Below are 22,197 nucleotides of genomic sequence, written 5' to 3' on the forward strand. Positions count from 1 at the left end.
GGATGAAGGAGCCTTCGTTTTCAGCTCTGGCATCTGAGCACTTACTACTATACAATAAATATAGGAAGAATTTAAAAAAATTTAAAGTTAGTTTCTTACGATGTTTTTTGCCTTAGCTTGACCACCGCTGATTTAACTTTGCTTTAATTTACCTCGGGCAACACGGCGCTCAATTGCCTTCTGGACTCGCAGCATGGTTTCAGACTTTGCTGTAACTTGTCTCATTTTGTAATCATCAGCCACATTTCCTGATGCCAGTCTTTCAAAAGGTCAATAAATTAATAAAAACCAGATAGCCCGCAGTGGAGGCTGATATGTAAAAACAAAAGGTGTCAGAATCACTCTCAGAAATACTGTCCTCACGTCCACTTCGTCACAGCGGGCGCCAAGCATCTGTTTTGCCCAAGACAAAAATGGCCTCCGTCAGAGTCAATTCCCTTTCCTTTGCGGACCAATCGAAACCTAGCATTCAGGGCACCCAGTGTCCTCACTTCCGTCTCAGCTGCTAGGATCTCTAATTCTCTTAGCGAGTCCGGACCGGTCACCTCCAACTCGGAAGGGCTTCGGCAGTTGGGGCGGCCAGGCACGCAGGCGGCGGGCGGGATGAGCGCGGCGCGTGGCGGAGCTGTGCGGACGCTGCGGGTGCCCGGCCGCCACGGCTATGCAGCCGAGTTTTCCCCGTACTTGCCGGGCCGCCTGGCCTGCGCCACCGCGCAGCACTACGGCATCGCGGGTGAGGCCGGGCCGCGCTGAGCCGACGGGGCGGGGGCGGGTTCCAGCTGAGCTCCAGCTCCCTCTGGTGGTCCAAAAGCACTTCCGACAGTAGACGGCGCCAGAAAAGAACACCAGGGGAAGCAGAGGAGGAACGCCTGGCTCCCTGACCGCCTTTGTCCAGTGTGGGGAGTTGGTTTAGAGTCGAGTCCATCATCATTTCCAGTTACAGTGCGGAAGTAGCGTGTGGAAGATGCCTAGTGCCCCTAGTTCTTATGCCTTAGAGCGCACCGACACCATCGCCCCTAGTGACACACACCCCTCCAGGTACACGTGGCCCTGCGGAGAGCGGGCTGAACCTGTGGGGCCCCTTCTACCGGTCCGACGGGACCAACAGCTCTTGGAAGACGGTCTGCAGGGCCACCCCAGTACCCACTAATTGGACCACATTCCCCACAGGCTGCATTCCGGCTGTGCATCTTAAGGATGCTCCTGAGCAGACGCCAGGAGTTTCCCCGCAAGTGCCAACACGAAATTGTTCACGTTCTTTTCTCGCTTTTTCTTGTCTCCGGAGGAATACAAACATTTGCAGGCAGTTAAGAGGTTCAGGTTAATGGTCTCTGGTCCTGGACTAGGTTGAAAGGCGGGGTTCTATTCTTGACTTACGGGCTTTCTTTTAATTCATCTCGTAGCTGTTGTATACGCACTGAAGGTCTATGAAAAAATTCATTGCATAATGTCAGCTCTCGACAGTATTTTTTGTTGGGTCCTACAGTGATTTAGTGATTTCTAAAACTGAGAGGGAGAGAAATATTTGCCTTAATATTTTCACCATTAGCTTTTAGTGGTTGCAAATTCAGGTTTACAATACTTGCCTACCATTTAGGTTGAAGACTCGTGAGTTTGTAATGATATTTTAAATTAGATCCTTAAAAAAAACGCTTTAAGAAGAATTGATACTTTTTTTAAGTCAGTCATATTTAATAGTTTTCTTTCCTTCAACCCAATAACAAATATAACTTTTAAAATATGCTGATCCTTTAGTAAAATAATTCCTCTTTGGTAGTTAATGATATGTTGTGTTCAGCATTTTACCGCCAAGTACGTGGTGAGTTCCAGTAGGCATTTTGTTTTAAAATTCCATGCTGAATTTATTTTATTTTTTAAAGTATGAAACCAGTACTCTTTATTTATTTTATTTATTTTTTAAAAAATAAATTTATTTATTTATTTATTTTTGGCTGCGTTGGGTCTTCGTTGCTGTGCGCGGGCTTTCTTTAGTTGCACCAAGAGGGGGCTACTCTTTGTTGCGGTGCACAGGCTTCTCATTGCGGTGGCTTCTCTTGTGGAGCGTGGGCTCTAGGTGCACGGGCTGGGTAGTTGTGGCTTGCCGGCTCTAGAGCACAGGCTCAGTAGTTGTGGTGCACGGGCTTAGTTCCGTGGCATGTGGGATCTTCCTGGACCAGGGATTGAACCAATGTCCCCTGCATTGGCAGGGAGATTCTTAACCAGTGTGCCACCAGGGAAGTCCCAGAAGGTATTGTAGATTTATTGTGAAGGCAGTGTGATGTAGAAGGTACACAATCCTTGGGGTCTGTTAGCCTGAGGTTTCTCACCTGTAAATAGGGATGATAACACCTGTTTGGGAGGTTTGTGTGCCTGTCATCCTGCCTGGCCATAGAGTATGCACTTAAATATCTCTCCCCTGTTAGAGCTGTGTCTGGATTCCAAGCATAGGTGAGATGGTAAGCTTAATATTTAATTAAGCACAATGTAGAGAGAGAGACAGAAATGGAGAGCACGGTCCTGATCATTTTGTATACATGGCCTCAAGTAACTTGAAATTTGTGACTGTAAAATTAGGTACTCAATACTTGATACCTCTTTGCCTTGACATGGTCCCCCAGCGGGTTCAACAGCATGACCTCAGCAATTTTCTCCTTAGGCTGTGGAACCCTGCTAATACTGGATCAAAATGAATCTGGGCTTAGGCTTTTTAGAAGGTAAGATGACTCTAACTATTAAACTTATATGTGTTCTCTGTTGCTTTTAAGACCTTAATAGAATTAGTTTTGAATCTTTGTGATCAATAAGATGTTTTAATTTGCCGTATAAAAGAACCTGCAGGATTTGCATAGTATAGAGCTTATTTTTGCCATGAACTTGTGATTATGTCACTTTTCTTCTAAAGCTCTTGTCTCTTAGTATTCACTTATACATTGTAAAACTTAAACATAAAAAACTGTGAGCTCGTTGGTATACTGTTTGACATTCCTATCTTTGCTTTCTTCTTAATGTACTTTAGCTTTACTCATTCAGGAACTAATTATCCATTTTGTGGATTATCTCTTCTTTCCCTTTCTTCTTTCCATGCCTGCCTTGTCTGTGTGACTGTTAGACTTATTAACGTCTCCATCAGAGTTAGTCAAGGGTAGAGAAAGGAAAGGAAATTTCATCAGAAATAACTACCTGCTGATAGCTCAGGTGAAAGATTTATGGGAAACACTGAAATTATTGATCTAAATTAGTACTTTCAAGTGCTTGTTCTTCCCTCCTATGAAACACAGAAAGCAGTGAGCACCCAGGTGTGGCAGCATGTCCTCATGTAAATGGTATTTCTAGTTGGGAGCCCTGATTTTAACCTAGCTGTGCAGTTTTCTGGCTGTGTGACTAGGCTGTTCTTTTAAGCTCTCTGAAGTTGTTTCTGAATCTGGCAAGTGCCTGCTCTACGAATCTCCCATATTTGTGAAGACCACATGAGATAATGTGTGTTAAAATAGGTGATAAACTGTAAAAAAAAAAAAAAAAAAAAAAAGCAATGATTGTTATTTTATGTTCAGCTGCCTATGTAACTAGATTTTTTTGTTTTAATTTTCCTGGTGTAGCCTTGACTGGAACGATGGTTTGTTTGACGTGACCTGGAGTGAGAATAATGAGCATATCCTGGTCACCTGTAGTGGTGATGGCTCGTTACAGCTCTGGGACACCGCCAGAGCCACAGGGCCACTGCAGGTCTACAAGGAACACACTCAGGAGGTAGGAAGGGAATCTTTCTGGGCTGATTGTTTTTCTTTGGTTGAAATCCATTTGGGGGTGGAAACATGGGGGGATGTCTTCAGGGGACAAGAAGTTTAAGCTTTAGTGTTTCTTGTACATGTGTACATGTTAGATGTCACTTGTTATTTGATTATTCAAACATAAAGTACCTTTTAGCCTAAGGAGCTGGGAAAGAAGAAAAGGTCAGGCTTCTCATTAGTCAGTAAAAACGCCTCCGGTAGGAAGTATACCGTGGCACCGGTTCCTCCAGAGGCGCATCGCTTTCTTTACGCTGTAAGGAAGGATATGCCTCCGTACACTGCCTTAAGATAGAGGTAGGTGGACTTTTCACAGAGACATCATAAGATTGCCTTTAGGACTTCACTATGATTCCTAAGGATTTTCAGAATATATGGAAGCAAGAGCTTGAAATACTGACTATAAGGCAGAGCTTACCGAAGAAGTTTAAAAACTAAATCTCTTACACGTGCTAGATATTGTGTGTGTGTATGGGTAGCAAAGAGAATAGTTTGGCCCTCAGTCATATTAAAATACATATATACTTTTCATGAACATGATGGTAAAGACATTCTCTTTTGGTGTTTTACCTTAAATGTTTTAAGAATTTTCTCAAGGTAGCAATAGATGCTTCAAATGAAAACTTGCAAATTTACTTTCAAATTTGTGCCTGGCTCATGGAAAGACCTCAGTAAATGCTTATTAGGTGCAAGAATGTTAGTCTTTTGTAATAATAGACTGGTTATGTGAGGATTCTAGACATCATTTTTATAGTTCTAGCTATTAAAAATGAATATCTCTAAGATCTGACTGAAAATAATAGAAAATTTTAGTTCCTCCATTTTATTGTAAAGGAGACTCTTTGAATAAATGTAGTTATAAATGATCGTGTTTTCATAGAACCACTGAATACCAAGACAACTTTGGTAAAGGAGGAACTTTAGTTTCAGCATGTTCAATGCAAAAATCCCCACGAAGCAGCATGTCCAAAATTCAGACATTTTCGTGGTACCTTCATGATTTTTGCCATTTTCTTATACAACTTAGATTATGATTAACTTAATGTTTTTCTTTCTTTTTTAAAAATATTTTTCCTCTCAAAAGTTTTCTTTCTTTTTCTTAAATCTTTGGGCCTTGTATTGCTTATCTATATAAATTCTAGGGCTGTAGCTAACAAACCGTAAAATAATATATCCAGTTTTATTAAATGGTAGATACTGATTTAATGTTTTTCTTTAAATGAACTTTACATAGTTATTTCACTTATTCTAAAACAGCACATATTCATGAAACCATGGAATTGATAGCTTAGTATGTACATTTATTTCATGTATGGTAAAATAAATATATAACGAGTAAAATAAAATGTATGTACCAGTTAAAATCATCTCTCGTACAACCAATGGTGTTTGTACTGCTACTACTCTGGAAAATACTGTTCGACAATGTTCCGTGTGATGGTCACGCAGTCTTTACTTCAGCTCAGTGAAAGTGAATTTCACTATCTCATGTGATAACTTATTTGACTTTTTGATTGCTCTATTGGTTAGATAATTGCTCTCTTAGGCCTAAATCTACCTTCAATATCAACGAACCGTTGCTTCAAATTCCTTTCTCTGACACGGTGAGACCAAGTGCAGTCCCTCTTTTCCAGGAGAATCCTTGAAAATAGCTGTCATGCCCCCTGTAAGTCTTCCCTCTTCCAGACTGTACATTTGTAATTCCTTCGACCTGTAATTCCTTCGACCGTGTCCCCTGCATCAGCAGGCGGACTCTCAACCACTGCGCCACCAGGGAAGCCCTCAAATGCAATTTTTGATAAGCATTTTGTATCAGTTAGATGCCTTGGCTGTTACCATAAGAGAAAACCAAACTAAAAGTGCTTTCAACGATCTGAGTTTTTTATTTCACATAACCAAGGATATGGAGCTGGGAATGGGTCCAGGTTTGTTTAATTTAGGCTTGGCAATGTCATCAGATACCCGGGTTTCTCCTGCCTTTCCGCTCTGCTCTCCTCGGTGGGTTTCTTTCTTCTAACGCTCCATAGAATTCCAGTTATCATCTCATCACATGCCCAGTCGTAACTCTGTCACTTGTGAGGGAAACAAGTCACCACTCGTACTTTCATCTAAGTAAGATTCACCCCTGGGATGAGGAAAGGACAGAGCTTTTCCTGAAGGGCAAAACTGGGGTTCTGTGAGGAAGGAGAAAGGGAGATTGGTGGTTGGGGAGTCCCCATCACTATGTGCCACAATATTACTTCTTGTCTTTCTCACGATTGTTAGTAAAAAAGGCGGATGACGAGTAGAGAACTGTAGGACCCTCAGAAAGGTTGTCCTCCATGAGATTGTTAAAGAATTTCTGGTGATCAATCTAAAGCTCAGTGTTACAATACCAAATATTTGGCATTTTTCATTAAAGAGAAATACAGCATTTATTTAAAGTTTGTCTCTTATACCAAATATGCAGAAACACTTAAAAGGATTGATTTAAGGTCAAATAGAGTTTTGAGGAGCTAATAAATATTTGTTGAATATTCAACAAATAGTGTTGAATAAAGTCCAACAGTCAGTTTTCAGATAGTCAGACAAGTACTTACTGAAGCAAAAAGGAAAATTCCAAGACCTAGATATATTTTAGGCCTTAAGGAATAAAGGTCCTGGTGAAATGAAAGAAAGAAAAACATGGAAAGTTTCCCTTTGCATGGCTTCTAAACTTAGCATCAAAGCAGGAATCGGATTCTTCTCTGTATTATTTAACTGCAGAGGCCATTATGTCTTTTGAGCCCCATAAAATGCCTTCAGCTTAGCCTGCTGCTGAATATATAATAAGAATGGAAGAATAAGAAGATTTTAAAAAGTTCAGCAAGAAGGAGAAAAAAGAGAGTAATTGAGAATTTTGTTTCTGACTTCATGGCTTATAGCACTGTGCTGTTGAGAGTGAGTTAAAAGTGACTTTAAAGGTGACAGACTCAGTTTAATATTCATTTCAGCATCTAATTCTCAGTGTTGTTATTACAGTTTTTAAAAATAGTTAAAATTTGTCTTCATTGTCAAATAGTGAGGCTTATCAGTTTGCTGAAAAATTTTAAAAGATATTTGATCCATTTAAAGCTTTTGATCATGAATTTATAAATAAAGGTAAAGAATCAAGGCATTTATCCTGCTTTTCCTGTATGAATTTCACTGTGGGGTAATCAAATCGTTGGTGCAGAAATTTTCTTGTCATAGAATTCTACCTAGTAAATGTAGAAGGGATAATAGAATTAGAAAATCACCATTTAGTAGCCCCTAATGAAATAATGACCCTAGGCAGGGGTTATCTGTGGATGCTAAAACCATTAATTTAAAAGTGATCCATCTTATGAACAATCTTAGGATCACTAAAAGTGGATCAACCGGAAATTACACACCTCCTAATACAATAGAAAGCTAAAAAAAAGATTGAACTGCATCAAATCAAGCCTCTAGATCTAACTTCCAATTTAAAGAAAATAGGAAGGGTAGAGGAAAAAGTTGAACACCACCATGAGGAAACAATTAGCCAAATCCAGAATGTATTTAGAACATTCCATAGGACCAATAACTTTGTTTCTTCAACAAGTAAATGTCATTGGTGGGGTAGGGGGACCTGAACCAAGGTGGGAAAGGGAACTTTCCTAGATTAGAAATAACTTAAGAGACATAACAGCTAAGTATAAAATATGGATTTTGTTTGGATCCTATTCAGGTAAACCAACTATAAAAGGACGTTTCTGAGGCAATCAGGGAAATATGAATATGGGCTGAGTATTAGATGATGTTAGGAACTGTTGTTAATCTAAGATGTGAAAATGGCCTTGTGCTCATGTAAAAGGTGAAGACATTCTTTCTCCTGAAGTATTTGTGAGTGAAATGGTCTGATGTTAAAATACTCCAGTAAGTAATGGAACAGATGAAACAGGATGGGTAAAATATTGACAATTATGGAAGGTATGTGATGGATACCTGGGGATTTATTATGCTATTCTCTCTACTCTTATGTGCATTTTAATATATCTATAATGAAAAAAAATTAAGTTTCATATTAAAAGAAATATGTAGCCCTTTTTTTTTTTTTTAACTTTTTTTTCTTTTTTTTTTTTGTGGTACGCGGGCCTCTCACTGTTGCGGCCTCTCCCGTTGTGGAGCACAGGCTCCGGACGCGCAGGCCCAGTGGCCATGGCCCACGGGCCCAGCCGCTCCGCGGCATGTGGGATCTTCCCAGACCGGGGCACGAACCTGCGTCCCCTGCATCGGCAGGCGGACTCCCAACCACTGCGCCACCAGGGAAGCCCTATAGCCCTTTCTAATCGCTCAGTAATTAAAAGTCAGTGTCCCTTTCCTTTGTATTGATACAGATAAGTAGGAACATTCTGGACACAGTTTTTATTTGATGATTTTTAATTAAATAGACCAACTTAAAAAGGGCAACACTGTACAGTAAATTAAAAATGAGCTCTTTGGGAATTGGATTCAGTAATAAAATTTGTCCTCCTCAAACTGTGGTTCTGATGAAGTTCGGATTTCATAAAGCAGCACAAAATATTCTTCAGTGTTTTTCTTTTTTCTTTGTGTAGTTTCCCAATTAATTTTCTTCAATTTTCTTTCTACCAAGAATAATTTCATTAAGATAGGCCTTTAGAGGACCCTGCTTTTAAAGCATAGCTGCATATCTCTCTTCTTTTTATATTTCCCGTGTCCACTATTTGAGTGGGAGTGGAGGGGGGAATTGGGAATAGGGAAAAGATGTAAGAGTAGACTAATGTGAGATGTGCTTTCTAGTCTCCCGCCCTTGTTATTATTTTCTAGTCTTCTTACTTTACATTATTTTTCTTAGTAGTTTTTAAAAAATCACAACCTGAAATTGTGTATTTATACTTACAGCCTATCTTCCCTTGCTAAAGTATAAGACCCATGAAGGCTGGGGCTTTATCTGCCTTGTCTGACACTATACTCTCCCTCCCACATGCCTTGTTCATAGTAAGTGCTTGATAAATATGTATTGAATAGTTATGTGACTTGAGGTTGGGATAATGGAATCTAGTCATCCCTTTTCAGCTGTCTCCCAAACATCTCTCTGGTTGTAAACTTTTTTCGGGGCTTGAGGTTAATGCCCAAACCCTGTTCTTCCTAGACATTTCCACTTGACTGTCAGGCTGTCACCGCAAACTCACTGTGTCTAAAATTACACGTTATCTCCCTTCCTCCAGTCGTCCAGTTTTGTTAATGCCACCGTCACTGACAGTTCTGAGGCACAAAACCTTGGTGTTATCTTGCAGTTGTTCACTAGTCCTATAATCCTGGGGTGCTTTATGTCCCCATTTATGTCTTTGGGGGAGTTTCTGGTCACTATTTTCACCTCTGCTTTCTGCTATTGACATTTTAGCCAGCCCTCAGGGCCCTGCTAGGATACCTCTCTTCATCAAGCTGAATTTTCCATCCCTCCAGCTTTTGTATTTATGGTCTACAGTTTTCGTTTTTGTGTTTTAAGCACAATATCCTGGCTTATACTGTTAGTTTCTTTCCCATGTCCTAGTATATTAAACACAGTAAAACAAACAAACAAAAAGTATATGTTGATTGAGTCACCTTTATTTCCTTCTTTTTTATCCCATTTTTAACCTCACCATGTATGTCCTATGCTTGATTTTGTCCTAGACCCTGATTAATGCTTGCCACTTTGTTATGAGTCACATAGAAGAGCTGGCAGCAGCCCTGGTATCAGCATAGTTTTCTTACGTCGTGTCTTTTGTTCTCACTGGGGCTGGGTTCTCTCTGAGCCCGCGGAGGCTCTTGCAGTTTTAAAAGGTGAGAAGTTGTCAGGTTTCAAGTCCTCTGTCATGTTGGAAATGTGTAGAGGTAGAGGAGTCTGAGCTAATGATGTTATCTTTTAATTGTATTTGTTCAGTTATCCTCTAAAATGAAAACAGTAGCTCTTTATAACTACTTAGCAACAGCACAGGTTGTAGAGATAAATTTGGTTGGTTAAATCATTTTAACTCAGTTTCTTGAGTGCCTGTTATATTGCAATGAGCATGAACAAGATGGTTTTGTTTATGATGGTTCTTCCAAAATATAGCAGGTGTGGCAGTTATTTAACACTAAATTTAGTAAAGCATGGTGAATGCTGAACTAGGAGTAGGTGTAAGATGCTGTCGGAGTGCACAGAAGGAAGCATCTGACTCCTCGATGCCTGAGGGGTTCATCGGGGAGGCTTACTTCACAGAAGATTTAAAGGGGCTGAGTCTTGACAGATGAGCGGGGGCTCACCAAGTAGATAGATAGGTAGGGGCTTTAATATGGGTATGGATAATTCATGAAAACAAAATGCAGTCAGTCTGGGTCCAAATGGATCTCCAGTGAAGGGTGATACCAACAAGGGCAGGGTTTTATTTCCTTAATATCACAGTCCAAGGTCACTGAAAAGTTCCATTTTAAAGCGCCGTCATGCAACATATTGTAGAGACAGCCTAGCATCATGATTTAAGGTGGACTCTGAGATTAGGCTGCCCAGGTTCAGACTTCAGCTCTGCAGCTTACCAGCTGTGGGAATTTGGACAAGTTACTTAACCTCTTTGGGCCTTGGCACGGTATCTACTGCACAGAAGTGAAGATGAAATGAGATAAAATATGTAAAGTGCTTATGACAACATCTGGCAAACAGTAGGTGCTCAATAAAGATTTCCTATTGTGGTTATTTTTGACTCTTCACATCAGCTTGGAGCAGGGGTTGGCCAGTTAGTACTCGTGGGCCAAAGCCAAATCCAGCTCACTCCCTGATTTGTAAAGTTTTATTGGAACACAGCCATGCCCATTTATTAAGTATCATCTATGGCTACTTTGTGCTCTACAAGCCTGAGTTTAGTAGTTGTGACAGAGACCAAATGGTCCATAATATATTTATTATGAATATAATAAATATATTAATATAGTTATTATAGAAATATTTAAGGCCTAAAATATTTATATGGCCCTTTACAGAAGAAACTTGCTGAGCCCTGGCCTAGAGGGTAAAATCAACCTCTTTAGGTCTCAAGCTCTTCCCTGATTGCTTCCGAGCCTGCCTTTTTCCATCCATAACTGGCAGATGGCTGCAGCAGCACTTTGGATTTTGCTGACCTTTCTGTATACTTTATGAGCTACTCTCTGTTGCTGGATCATGATTTCTTTAGTGTTCCAGCTGCTTTTCTCTCTTGTGCAAGAATATGGGCCGCAGCAGGGCCAGAACTGGGTGGTGAAACACTCACCTTAGTACATAATTTAAGTACATAATTTAAGGGGGCCCCAAAAGCTCAGTAGTCAAGATAAATAATCTCTTAATGCAGTATTTAAAAAATCAAAATTAATGTAAGAAAAGTCTACGATGAACAAAATATCAAAGTTCTAAGTAAGGACATAATCGGTATTACTAATTATTTTTTGTTTTAAACTCAGGTTCCAACATGGCTAGGCATAGCACTAGGCAGCAGAGAATAGGGAATCCATACTTAAGCCACAACAAACCCCAGACAGTCATGCTTTCTGCATAAATATGGTAGAGTTTTTAGATTCAAAATAACCTGCTGGCTGGTCACATTTAATGGCATACTCAGGTCCATGGCAGGACTACTTTTGTAAAGTTTAATTATACACATATTTGGTTGAACTTAGCTTCCAGTAGTGATCTGTATATAATCCGTTGTATCAAATAACAGAATTAAAAGTATTTCCATAAGTTTTCATATAATTCATTTGAAGTGGTTTACTGAGAGCAGCATTGGATAACTAAAGCTGTTTACCAAGAGATCTGAAAGTATCACGTCATTCCGATAAGCTTTTTCAAAGAAAGGCCAGAAAGGGATATTAATTGAATTTTAATGCTTTCTGATAAACATTGACCTGGCAAGCTTTTTTAGATGACTAACTTTCTAATCTGCTCTGACATTTCTTCAGGGTGCTGCAAACAGTGATTTGTTGGTAGGTTTAAAAATATGTATAATTTGTTTTAGTGAAGAAGGTTTTGGAAGTATTCTGTAGGATCCTGCTAAAGTAGAATGGAGTCTTATCTGTTAAGGGTAAGGCTGGAGGAACGGACAAGATGACCTTTCCCTTTCTCAGACACCATATTGAGATTTGCAGGACTTTATTTGATGTTTCAACTAAGTGAATTAGTTGTTCTAACTGGCTGTCACTGTTACAAACAGATAACTGTAATATTGAACTTGATGCTCTTTTGCATTCTAAATGACACTTTAAAATGTTTTTAGGTGTACAGTGTTGATTGGAGTCAAACCAGATGTGAACAGCTTGTGGTGTCTGGCTCGTGGGATCAAACTATCAAACTGGTATGTCCACATTACTATATTTAAAACCAAATATTCCCTTCCTCAAAGCTTCCACTGAAGTTTTTTCTTTTCTGGAACATACTTCTATTGCTTTTCAGTTAGGCAGTTAATTTTCTTTTCAAAAAACATACTAAAGCATTTATTAGAATTTAAAATTTTCTAATCTTCTAGCTGTAAACTAATAATTAGCTCAGTGTTGATTATTTTAGCCCCTTAAATACCATCTTGCTTTATATAAAAATAGACTTTTGGGCTTCCCTGGTGGCGCAGTGTTTGAGAGTCCGCCTGCCAATGCAGGGGACACTGGTTCGTGCCCCGGTCCGGGAGGATCCCACATGCCGCGGAGCGGCTGGGCCCGTGAGCCATGGCCGCTGAGCCTGTGCGTCTGGAGCCTGTGCTCCGCAACAGGAGAGGCCACAACAGTGAGAGGCCCGCGTACCGCAAAAAAAAAAAAAGACTTTAAAGAAATCCTTGAGATATATATGTATATTGTGTGTGTATATAGATACATATATATGGTAATATAAAGCATAATGAATTTGCCTCTGTTAAGTAATTGATCTATTCATTTATTTGTAGTGGGATCCAACTGTTGGAAAGTCTCTGTGCACCTTTAGAGGCCATGAAAGTGTCATTTATAGCACAATCTGGTCGCCCCACATCCCTGGTTGCTTTGCTTCAGCCTCAGGTAAAGAATTCATTTACCAAAAGTGTTATTTGTAGGGAATGGTGGCCTCACTTTCCCCGGTAGGTGGCACTGTGTACCTTAGATTTGGAGAAGAAAAGGGACTACATTCCTATTTGAACTCTTGAGACTCTTTCATTCTTTCTCAGTCTCTAGGTAAGAATTAGCCCGGCCTGCTTCTAAACCTTTGACTTAACGTGTGCCTTTTTGGTGAGGTGAGAGGTAAGGGACAAAGTGAGGGCTTTGGCATCAGACTTGATTGAATTTGGAAACTCTCTTCAGTGGCCGATTGTGGGGCGTCAGGGTGATGCGATGGGTTTTCACATCAGTAATATGGGGCTAAGAATGTCTAACTTACGGGGTTGTTGTCAGCATGAAATAAGGAAACATGTAAAATGTCTAGCACACAGTCAACCTCCTTTGCTTGATATTTACCCTCTTTTTAGGGATAGTCTCTTTAATTCATTGCCACTAAGCCATAGCAAGAATATGTTTGGTATAATCTTTTTTCCTAACTGTTTACTTTTGATTCATGTCAGCAATTCTAAGATAAATCGGGTACTTACATTTATATGTCTCTATGTTTTTTGTAGAGAAAAGTCATTTTATAGAAATTTAAAATTACACTCTGTACTGTTTGCATAAGGATTTACAAATTTGGTTTGTTGGCCGATTCCTAAATCGTGTATAATCTGAACAATCTACTTTATATAGAATTTGAAGAGAAACATTGCACAGTTTCTCTGCAGTGCCATTTAAAACAGCTTGGTCCACCTGCCAAATGGTCATTTAAATAGCTGTCCTCATCTTCACTCGCCCCTGGCTGCTCTGGAGTGGGTCTCCCCTGGCCATTTACCTTCTTCTCACACCCTGTAACCCTGCCGTCACAGCTCTTGTACTTTTCTCCTCTTACCTTTTCTTTCTGCCAGTCTATCCTGTCACCCTTCTGTTGTCCTGACTTTACATGAACAAGTTCAGTGGAAGGGTCCTTCCATAAGGTGATGGGGAGTAGAAGCTGAGATAAGAAGAATAACACTCCCTTCTTCCCATGGTTAGAAGGTAGAATCATTCCCAGTGGGGAAACAGTATGTTGGAAGGCATTTAGAGGTTATATTCATGTGGTTAAGGATATGGAATATTAATTCTCAGTGATATTATATCTGTGATAATATCTGCCACAGTATGACTTTTCATACTGTGAATTTTATAAGCACAACTATTAATGAATAAGTATGGTTAATTAATGATTAATTAATGATTAATGGCCTGTCTTAGGCAGATCATAACCAGTTATAAATCTTTCAAAGTTGGGAACCAGTCTAGCTCCTTTTATTAGCTACTGAGCTGCTTTGCTTAGATGGCTTTATTTTTGGTTGGTTTATCAGAACAAAGGTTGAGTAACCGTTATAAGAATGTGTTAATTAATCATAAATATTTGTGGTGATTGACAAGATAATATCAGCTCTTTATTTCTTGCTTCTTTTATAACTTTCAAAAAATAAATTTATGAAGAGAAAACAGGAATGGTATCTCGATAATTCCTGTTTGAGCATATACGTAGTAAAGAAATTTAAACAAAACAGAAACATGCCAAGTAAAAGTAAGTGCTCAATCCCCTCCTCCTATAGAACCACTGTTAACATTTGCTTGTATTCCTCCATAAAAATTCTTATGCTCATTCCAGAATATATGTTCAAAAAATTAAAAATATTAATGGGGAATATTCTTCAGGAAAAAGTCAGATATCTTTAAAGGCTGAATTTGCTTAGTGATGTTAGGTTTTACATGCTTATAGGTATAAAACTTTTGTTGTTGTTGAAATTGTAAAGGAAAATAGTTTTGCAATTTTGAGTCAGAAAATCTCCTGTCCCAAATTCATTTTCCCCACTGAAAACATTGTTGTTATAAAACAATTTTTGATTGTGGAGATTTCTTAGTAGCTGTAGTCCAGTATTACAGCTGAATTGAGTGAATCATACCACCATTCAGAAAGAGTTCTTAGACTATAGGTTTAAATACACTTGATGGAAGAGAACATCTCCCAATTATATATTATGAATTATACATATGCATTTATATTATATATTTAAGTTTATAAAATTAAAACAAATCTAAAGTAGAAAAAGAGGTACAACAGGTTTCTTTTATTTGATATACCACCAATAAACATTTGTCTAAAGAAAGATTTCTGATACTATTTCCTTCCTAAAAGCTCTGATACCTTAAAATATATTGCTTCACTTTTCTTTTAGATAATTTGTATAATGTATTGAGTGCCATTAAAGCTGTAAGAAGCGTAGAAATAAAACAAAGGTGAGCAATTTAATTGGCGTAAGCAAGGGCAGAGTTTCTTTTCTAAGGCTGCCTTTTTGAGTCACTTTCATCTGCCTCAGAAGACACATACTGGGAAGGAGAAACTGGTATCTGCTCAGGGTATTCCAGTGTAAGGAATGATTCAGTTAGACCATTTGGGAAAATGTATGCACAAATATAATCTATATGACACTTGTTATTTTCCAATGTGTTTATTTCAGGGCAGCAACACCTTATAGATTAGACAAAACAATAACAACTTTCCCGGTCTAGATGATGTCAGTTTATTCTGATAATGAGAATGCTGATAGTGTCAAGGTAACAGTTATTTTAAGGTTTGGACCTTGAAATGGTGAATGGATGTGTCTCCTCCATCTGTTAGAGGTTTGCCAATTCCATGAATGAAAAATTACAACTAATTGTTGTTTTGATTTGTGTATTTGATTACTAGGACTAGTGAACACATTCAGTATGTCAACTGGCTGCCGTAGTTGTTCTTTTGTGAGTCACCTGTTCATGCCTTTGGCCTGTTTTGCTACTGAGAGCTGTTTGTTGTTGTTTTTCTGTATTGATGTACGAGCTCTTTTTTTTTTTTTGCAATACGCGGGCCTCTCACTGTTGTGGCCTCTCCTGTTGCGGAGCACAGGCTCCGGACACGCAGGCTCAGCAGCCATGGCTCACGGGCCCAGCCGCTCCATGGCATGTGGGATCTTCCTGGACTGGGACATGAACCCATGTCCCCTGCATCGGCAGGTGGACTCTCAACAACTGCACCACCAGGGAAGCCCTGAGCTCTTTTTATATTTAGGAATTAGTTCTCTGTATCTTACGTTTGTTACAAATATTTTCCCAATTTTTTTCTGTCCTTTAACCTATTTATTATATTTTAATTTTTACTGTATAAGCATTGAAACTTTTTGGTAGTCAAAACTATCAATTTTTTGCTTGATAGGTTTCTGACTTTCATTTAGGATGAATAAGGAGTTGGCTCAGTGAAAAGTGGGAGGCCTTAGATGGCATAGCAAGAGAGAACATTCCAAGCAGAGTAGTATATTCAAAATTAAGAACTTGATGCGTTTGAGAAACTGAAAGAGGGCCAGAGGGACTGTTGCCTAAGAGGAAAAGGGTAGTAAAAATGAGGTCAGGATCACAGGCAGGGGCCCAGATCATGCCTTGTGGGCTGGATTCAAGACTCTGGATTTTATCCTATGGACAGTGGGAAGACATTGAAGAGGTTTAAGCCTGGGAGTGATATGATTAGGCTTGCATTTTTAAAAACCCATTTTGGCTGTTGTGTAGAGAATAGTTTGGAGGTGAGCCAGAGTGGTTGCAGAGAAAGAATTAAGAGAGAGATGAAGGCATGGATAAGGATAGTGGCAGAAGGGATGGAATAAAGTAGGCTGATTTGAGTGGTATTTCGAGATGATTTTATAAGATGTGGAAGAGGTGGGAGAGGGATGAATAAAGAATAAGTCCTAGATTCTTGGCAAGGACAAATTCATGGATGGTAATGTCATAACTGAGATAAGAAATACATTTGCAAACGAAGATCTTGGGTTAGTTTTAGAGCACGTTGAGCCTGTGGGATACACATGTGGGGTTGTCAATAGCAGGAGTTTGGAGCTGAGAAATCAGGCCTTATGAATAAAAATTGTGTCGTTGGCTCATAAATGGGATCTAAAGCCATTGCAGTACATCAGAGCACCCAGGAAAGACTAAATAGAAGAAAGCTTAGAATAGAGCACAAGTTGGCAAACTATTGCCCTCAAATCAAATGACCCACTGACAGTTTAGGTAAATAAAGTTTTATTGGAACACAGTCATGCCCATTCATTTATATATTGTCTGTCTATGTCTGTTTTCATGCTATAGTGGCAGAGTTGAGTAGTTATGACAGAGACTGAATGACCCTCAAAGCCAAAAATACTTACAGTTGGGCTCGTTACAGAAAATGTTTGCTGACCCCAGGTATAAGTCTCATTTGAGGGGAGATAAAGGGATGGAAGGTCTTTTGCACAGTGTGGTTATTTAGGGGAGGAGAGAAGGCACAGTAGCAGGGGAGGGGAAGAGTGCTTCCTGTATTGTCTCCTCATTTCATTATCTAGCATCTGAAGATAGGCAATTGGTAGGATAATTGCTCCTTTCTTGCTAATAAGCTAAATCAATGCCCTGAGATGTTGAATCATGTTGAGTGGGTTCCACAGGAAATATAATATCACAGAAATCCTTTCTATTTGTTATGTTTTTTAATTCTAAAACTTAAAAATGACCAAATGTCCCTGAATTCTGAAGTATGACTAAGTTGGAGAACCTCAGAAGTGGAAACCTCCAGGTAAATTGTGAACAGACAAATATGTCCCATTTAGATTAAGCAATTTTTTTAGATCCTAAGATAATAGTGAATTATAATAACTTCTGTGTGTAGAGGTTCAGTTAACTCAGAAAATGTTTTGTTTGCTGATTAAAATTAATAGTATTTTCTAGAATGAAGAAAGGTACACTGATAAAATTATTCCTACTATTTTTAAAATTTCTAAGTTGTAATTTCTCAGTCCATAATTTGAACCAAATCTTTTCTGAAATATCAAGTCTTTGGGGATGGGACCAGTAATATATTTTTCCTTGTCACATTTCCTTTTCCAGGCCTAAATTTCTTCTTTGATTTTTTTCAGTCTTTCTGTGGCACAACTAGCCATAAGGCTGGGTGTGTATTAAGTAAATGATAGCAATATTAACACACTTGTTTGAATTAACTAACCCTTTAGCCTGCATATATAACGTGAGTTAGTCATTTTTATGCTTTTAATGGAAATGCTAATGAGTTTCATGTTGATAGTGAATCAGATCTGCAAGATGACTGCAGTTAAGCATAATGGTTATAATTTGACCATTTTATAATTTTACTATTGGTGAAAAGCCCTAATACAGAGACTGTTAGTACAAGTTCAATTAAAATTCTTGTAAGGATGTGAATTAGTTTGACATTAACATCATTTTCTTAGTGTAGGGATGCCCTTTCGTCTTATATTCTACAGTTTCAAAGTATTCGCCTCAAACTCTGGAAGGAATTAGTGGTATAGAATAGATCCATCTTCAGAATGAACTGAAACATACTTCTCTTCTAGTGAAGCAGAGAAGGCATGTCTGCTAGGAGCTCTAATTGGTAGCATTTGTAATAAACTAGAATTAATAATGAGTATAATTTAGAAAAGTATTAATAAATAAAACCGTAAATTACTGATACATTTAAAAAAATTCCTTTACCTTATTATTGCATGTAATTTTATTAATTTGTATTATTATTTAAGGCCCCCAAATTATCTTTCTTTGTTTTTAATTGTTCTTTTACTGACCATGACCAAAGGTAAAATCTGATAGCGACAAAGTCAGGCAGGGGGAACCTACAAGATGGCAGAGGAGTAAGACGTGGAGATCACCTTCCTCCCCACAAATACATCAAAAATACATCTACATGTGGAACAGCTCCTACAGAATACCTACTGAATGCTGGCAGAAGACCTCAGACTCCCCAAAAGATGCCTGAGGGCAACCTACATGCAGAGGCGGGGCCAAAACCAAAGGTGAACCCCAGGAGCTGTGCGAACAAAGAAGAGAAAGGGAAATTTCTCCGGGCAACCACAGGAGCAGCGAGTTAAATCCCCACAATCAACTTGATGTACCCAGCAACTGTGGAATGCCTGAATAGACAACAAATCATCCCAAAACTGAGGCAGTGGATTTTGGGAGCAACTGTAGACTTGGGGTTTGCTGTCTGTGACTGATTTGTTTTTGATTTTTATGTTTATCTTAGTATAGTTTTTAGCACTTGTTATCATTGGTGGATTTGTTTATTGGTTTGGTTGCTCTCTTTTTTTTTCATTATTTTTATTTTAATAATTATTTTTTAATTTATTATGTTTTTCTTTCTTTTTTCTCCCTTTTCTTCTTTTTAAAAAATATTTATTTATTTTTGGCTGCATTGGGTCTTCATTATTGAGTCTTTGTTGCTGCATGCAGGCCTTCTCTAGTTGAGGTGAGCAGGGGCTACTGTTCGTTGCAGTGCATGAACTTCTCATTGTGTGAACCTGCAACCTGTGAAAAGGAGACCACAGACACAGTAAGTTAAACAAAATGAGAAGACAGAGAAATATGCAGCAGATGAAGGAGCAAGGTAAAAACCCACCAGACCAAACAAATGAAGAGGAAATAGGCAGTCTACCTGAAAAAGAATTCAGAGTAATGAGAGTAAAGATGATCCAAAATCTTAGAAATAGAATGGAGAAAATACAGGAAACTTTTAACAAGGACCTAGAAGAACAAAAGAGCAAACAAACAATGATGAACAACACAAAAAACAAAATTAAATATTCTCTAGAAGGAATCAATAGCAGAATAACCGAGGCAGAAGAACGGATAAGTGACCTGGAAGGTAAAATAGTGGAAATAACTACTGTAGAGCAGAATAAAGAAAAAGGAATGAAAAGAATTGACGACAGTCTCAGAGACTTCTGGGACAACATTAAGTGCATCAACATTTGAATTATAGGGGTCCCAGAAGAATAAGAGAAAAAGAAAGGAACTGAGAAAATATTTGAAGAGATTATAGTTGAAAACTTCCCTAATATGAGAAAGGAAATATTCAATCAAGTCCAGCAAGCACAGAGAGTGCCATACAGGATAAATCCAAGGAGAAACATGCCATGACACATATTAACCAAAGTATCAAAAAATAAATACAAAGAAAAAATATTAAAAGCAGCAAAGGAAAAGCAACAAATAACATACAAGGGAATCCCCATAAGCTTAACAGCTGATCTTTCAGCAGAAACTCTGCCAGCCAGAAGGGAGTGGCAGGACATATTTAAAGTGGTGAAAGGGAAAAACCTACAATGAAGATTACTCTACCCAGCAAGGATCTCATTCAGATTCAACGGAGAAATTAAAACCTTTACAGACAAGCAAAAGCTAAGAGAATTCAGCACCACCAAACAAGCTTTACAACAAATGCTAAAGGAACTTCTCTAGGCAGGAAACACATGAGAAGGAAAGATCTACAAAAACAAACCCAAAACAATTAAGAAAATGGTCATAGGGACATATATATCGATAATTACCTTAAATGTAAATGGATTAAATGCTCCAACTAAAAGACATAGGCTGGCTGAATGGATACACAAACAGGAACCATATATATGCTGTCTACAAGAGATCCACTTCAGACCTAGGGACACAGACAGACTGAAAGTGAGGGGATGGAAAAAGATATTCCATGCAAATGGAAATCAAAAGAAAGCTGGAATAGCAATTCTCATATCAGACAAAATAGACTTTAAAATAAAGACTGTTACAAGAGACAAAGAAAGACACTACATAATGATCAAGGGATCAATCCAAGAAGAAGAGATAACAATTGTAAATATTTATGCACCCAGCATAGGAGCACCTCAACACATAAGGCAAATACTAACATCCATAAAAGGGGAAACTGACAGTAACACATTAAAAGTAGGGGAGTTTAACACCCCACTTTCACCAATGGACAGATCATCCAAAATGAAAATAAATAAGGAAACACAAACATTAAATAAGATGGACTTAATTGATATTTATTTATCAGAAAACAACAGAATACACATTTTTCTCAAGTGCTCATGGAACATTCTCCAGGATAGATCGTATCTTGGGTTACAAATCAAGCCTTGGAAAATTTAAGAAAATTGAAATCGTATCAAGTATATTTTCCAACCACAACACTATAAGACTAGATACCAATTACAGAAAGAAACTGTAAAAAATACAAACACGTGGAGGTGAAACAATATGCTACTAAATAACCAAGAGATCACTGAAGAAATCAGAGGAAATCAAAAAATACCTAGAAACAAATGACAATGAAAACACAATGACCCAAACCGATGGGATGCAGCAAAAGCTGTTCTGAGAGGGAAGTTTATAGCAATGCAATCCTACCTCAAGAAACAAGAAAAATCTCAAATAAACAACCTAACGTTACACCAAAAGCAATTAGAGAAAGGAGAACAAAAAAACCCCAAAATTAGCAAAACGAAAGAAATCATAAAGATCAGAGTAGAAATAAATGAAAAAGGAATGAAGGGAGCAGTTTCAAAGATCAATAGAACTAAAAGCTTATTCTTTGAGAAGATAAACAAAATTGATAAACCATTAGCCAGACTCATCCAGAAAAAAAGGGAGAAGACTCAGATCAACAGAATTAGAAATGTAAAAGGAGAAGTAACAACTGACACTGCAGAAATACAAAGGGTCTTGAGACATTACTACAAGCAACTATATGCTAATAAAGTGGACAACCTGGAAGAAATGGACAAATTCTTAGAAAAGCACAACCTTCCGAGGCTGAATCAGGAAGAACTAGAAAATATAAACAGACCAATCACAAACACTGAAATTGAAACTGTGATTAAAAATCTTCCAACAAACAAAAGCCCAGGAACAGATGGCTTCACAGGCGAATTCTATCAAACATTTACAGAAGCGCTGACACCTATCCTTCTCAAACTTTTCCAAAATATAGCAGAGGGAGGAACACTCCCAAGCTCATTCTACAAGGCCACCATCACACTGATGCCAAATCCAGACAAAGATGTCACAAAGAAAGAAAACCACAGGCCAGTATCACTGATGAACGTAGATGCAAAAATCCTCAACAAAATACTAGCAAACAGAATCCAACAGCACATTAAAAGGATCATACACCATGATCAAGTGGGGTTTATCCCAGGAATGCAAGGATTCTTCAATATACGCAAATCAATCAATTTGATACACCATATTAACAAATTGAAAGATAAAAACCACGTGATCATCTCAATAGATGCAGAAGAAACTTTTGACAAAATTCAACACCAATTTATGATAAAAACTCTCCGGAAAGTAGGCATAGAGGGAACCTACCTCAACATAATAGAGCCCATATATGACAGACCCACAGCCAACATCATTCTCAATGGTGAAAAACTGAAACCATTTCCTCTAAGATCAGGAACAAGACAAAGTTGCCCACTGTCACCACTATTATTCAACACAGTTTTGGAAGTTTTAGCCACAGCAA

General features: G+C 38.4%; 1 protein-coding gene across 1 annotated transcript in view; it reads left to right on the forward strand.

The window, feature by feature from the left end:
* The first annotated feature begins 517 nt into the window (after positions 1–517).
* Positions 518–22,197, forward strand: part of PEX7 (peroxisomal biogenesis factor 7) — an 84,976-nt gene continuing 63,296 nt past the window's right edge. The window contains exons 1-5 of the mRNA XM_029224253.1: positions 518–733; positions 2,657–2,714; positions 3,597–3,747; positions 12,032–12,109; positions 12,689–12,797. Coding sequence (XP_029080086.1) covers positions 604–733; positions 2,657–2,714; positions 3,597–3,747; positions 12,032–12,109; positions 12,689–12,797 — 526 coding nt within the window. The 5' untranslated portion in view covers positions 518–603. The remainder of the gene's footprint in view (positions 734–2,656; positions 2,715–3,596; positions 3,748–12,031; positions 12,110–12,688; positions 12,798–22,197) is intronic.

This window comes from Monodon monoceros, unplaced genomic scaffold, assembly GCF_005190385.1.
Source record: "Monodon monoceros isolate NGI ecotype Baffin Bay Population unplaced genomic scaffold, NGI_Narwhal_1 Super_Scaffold_15, whole genome shotgun sequence".
NCBI lineage: Eukaryota > Metazoa > Chordata > Mammalia > Artiodactyla > Monodontidae > Monodon > Monodon monoceros.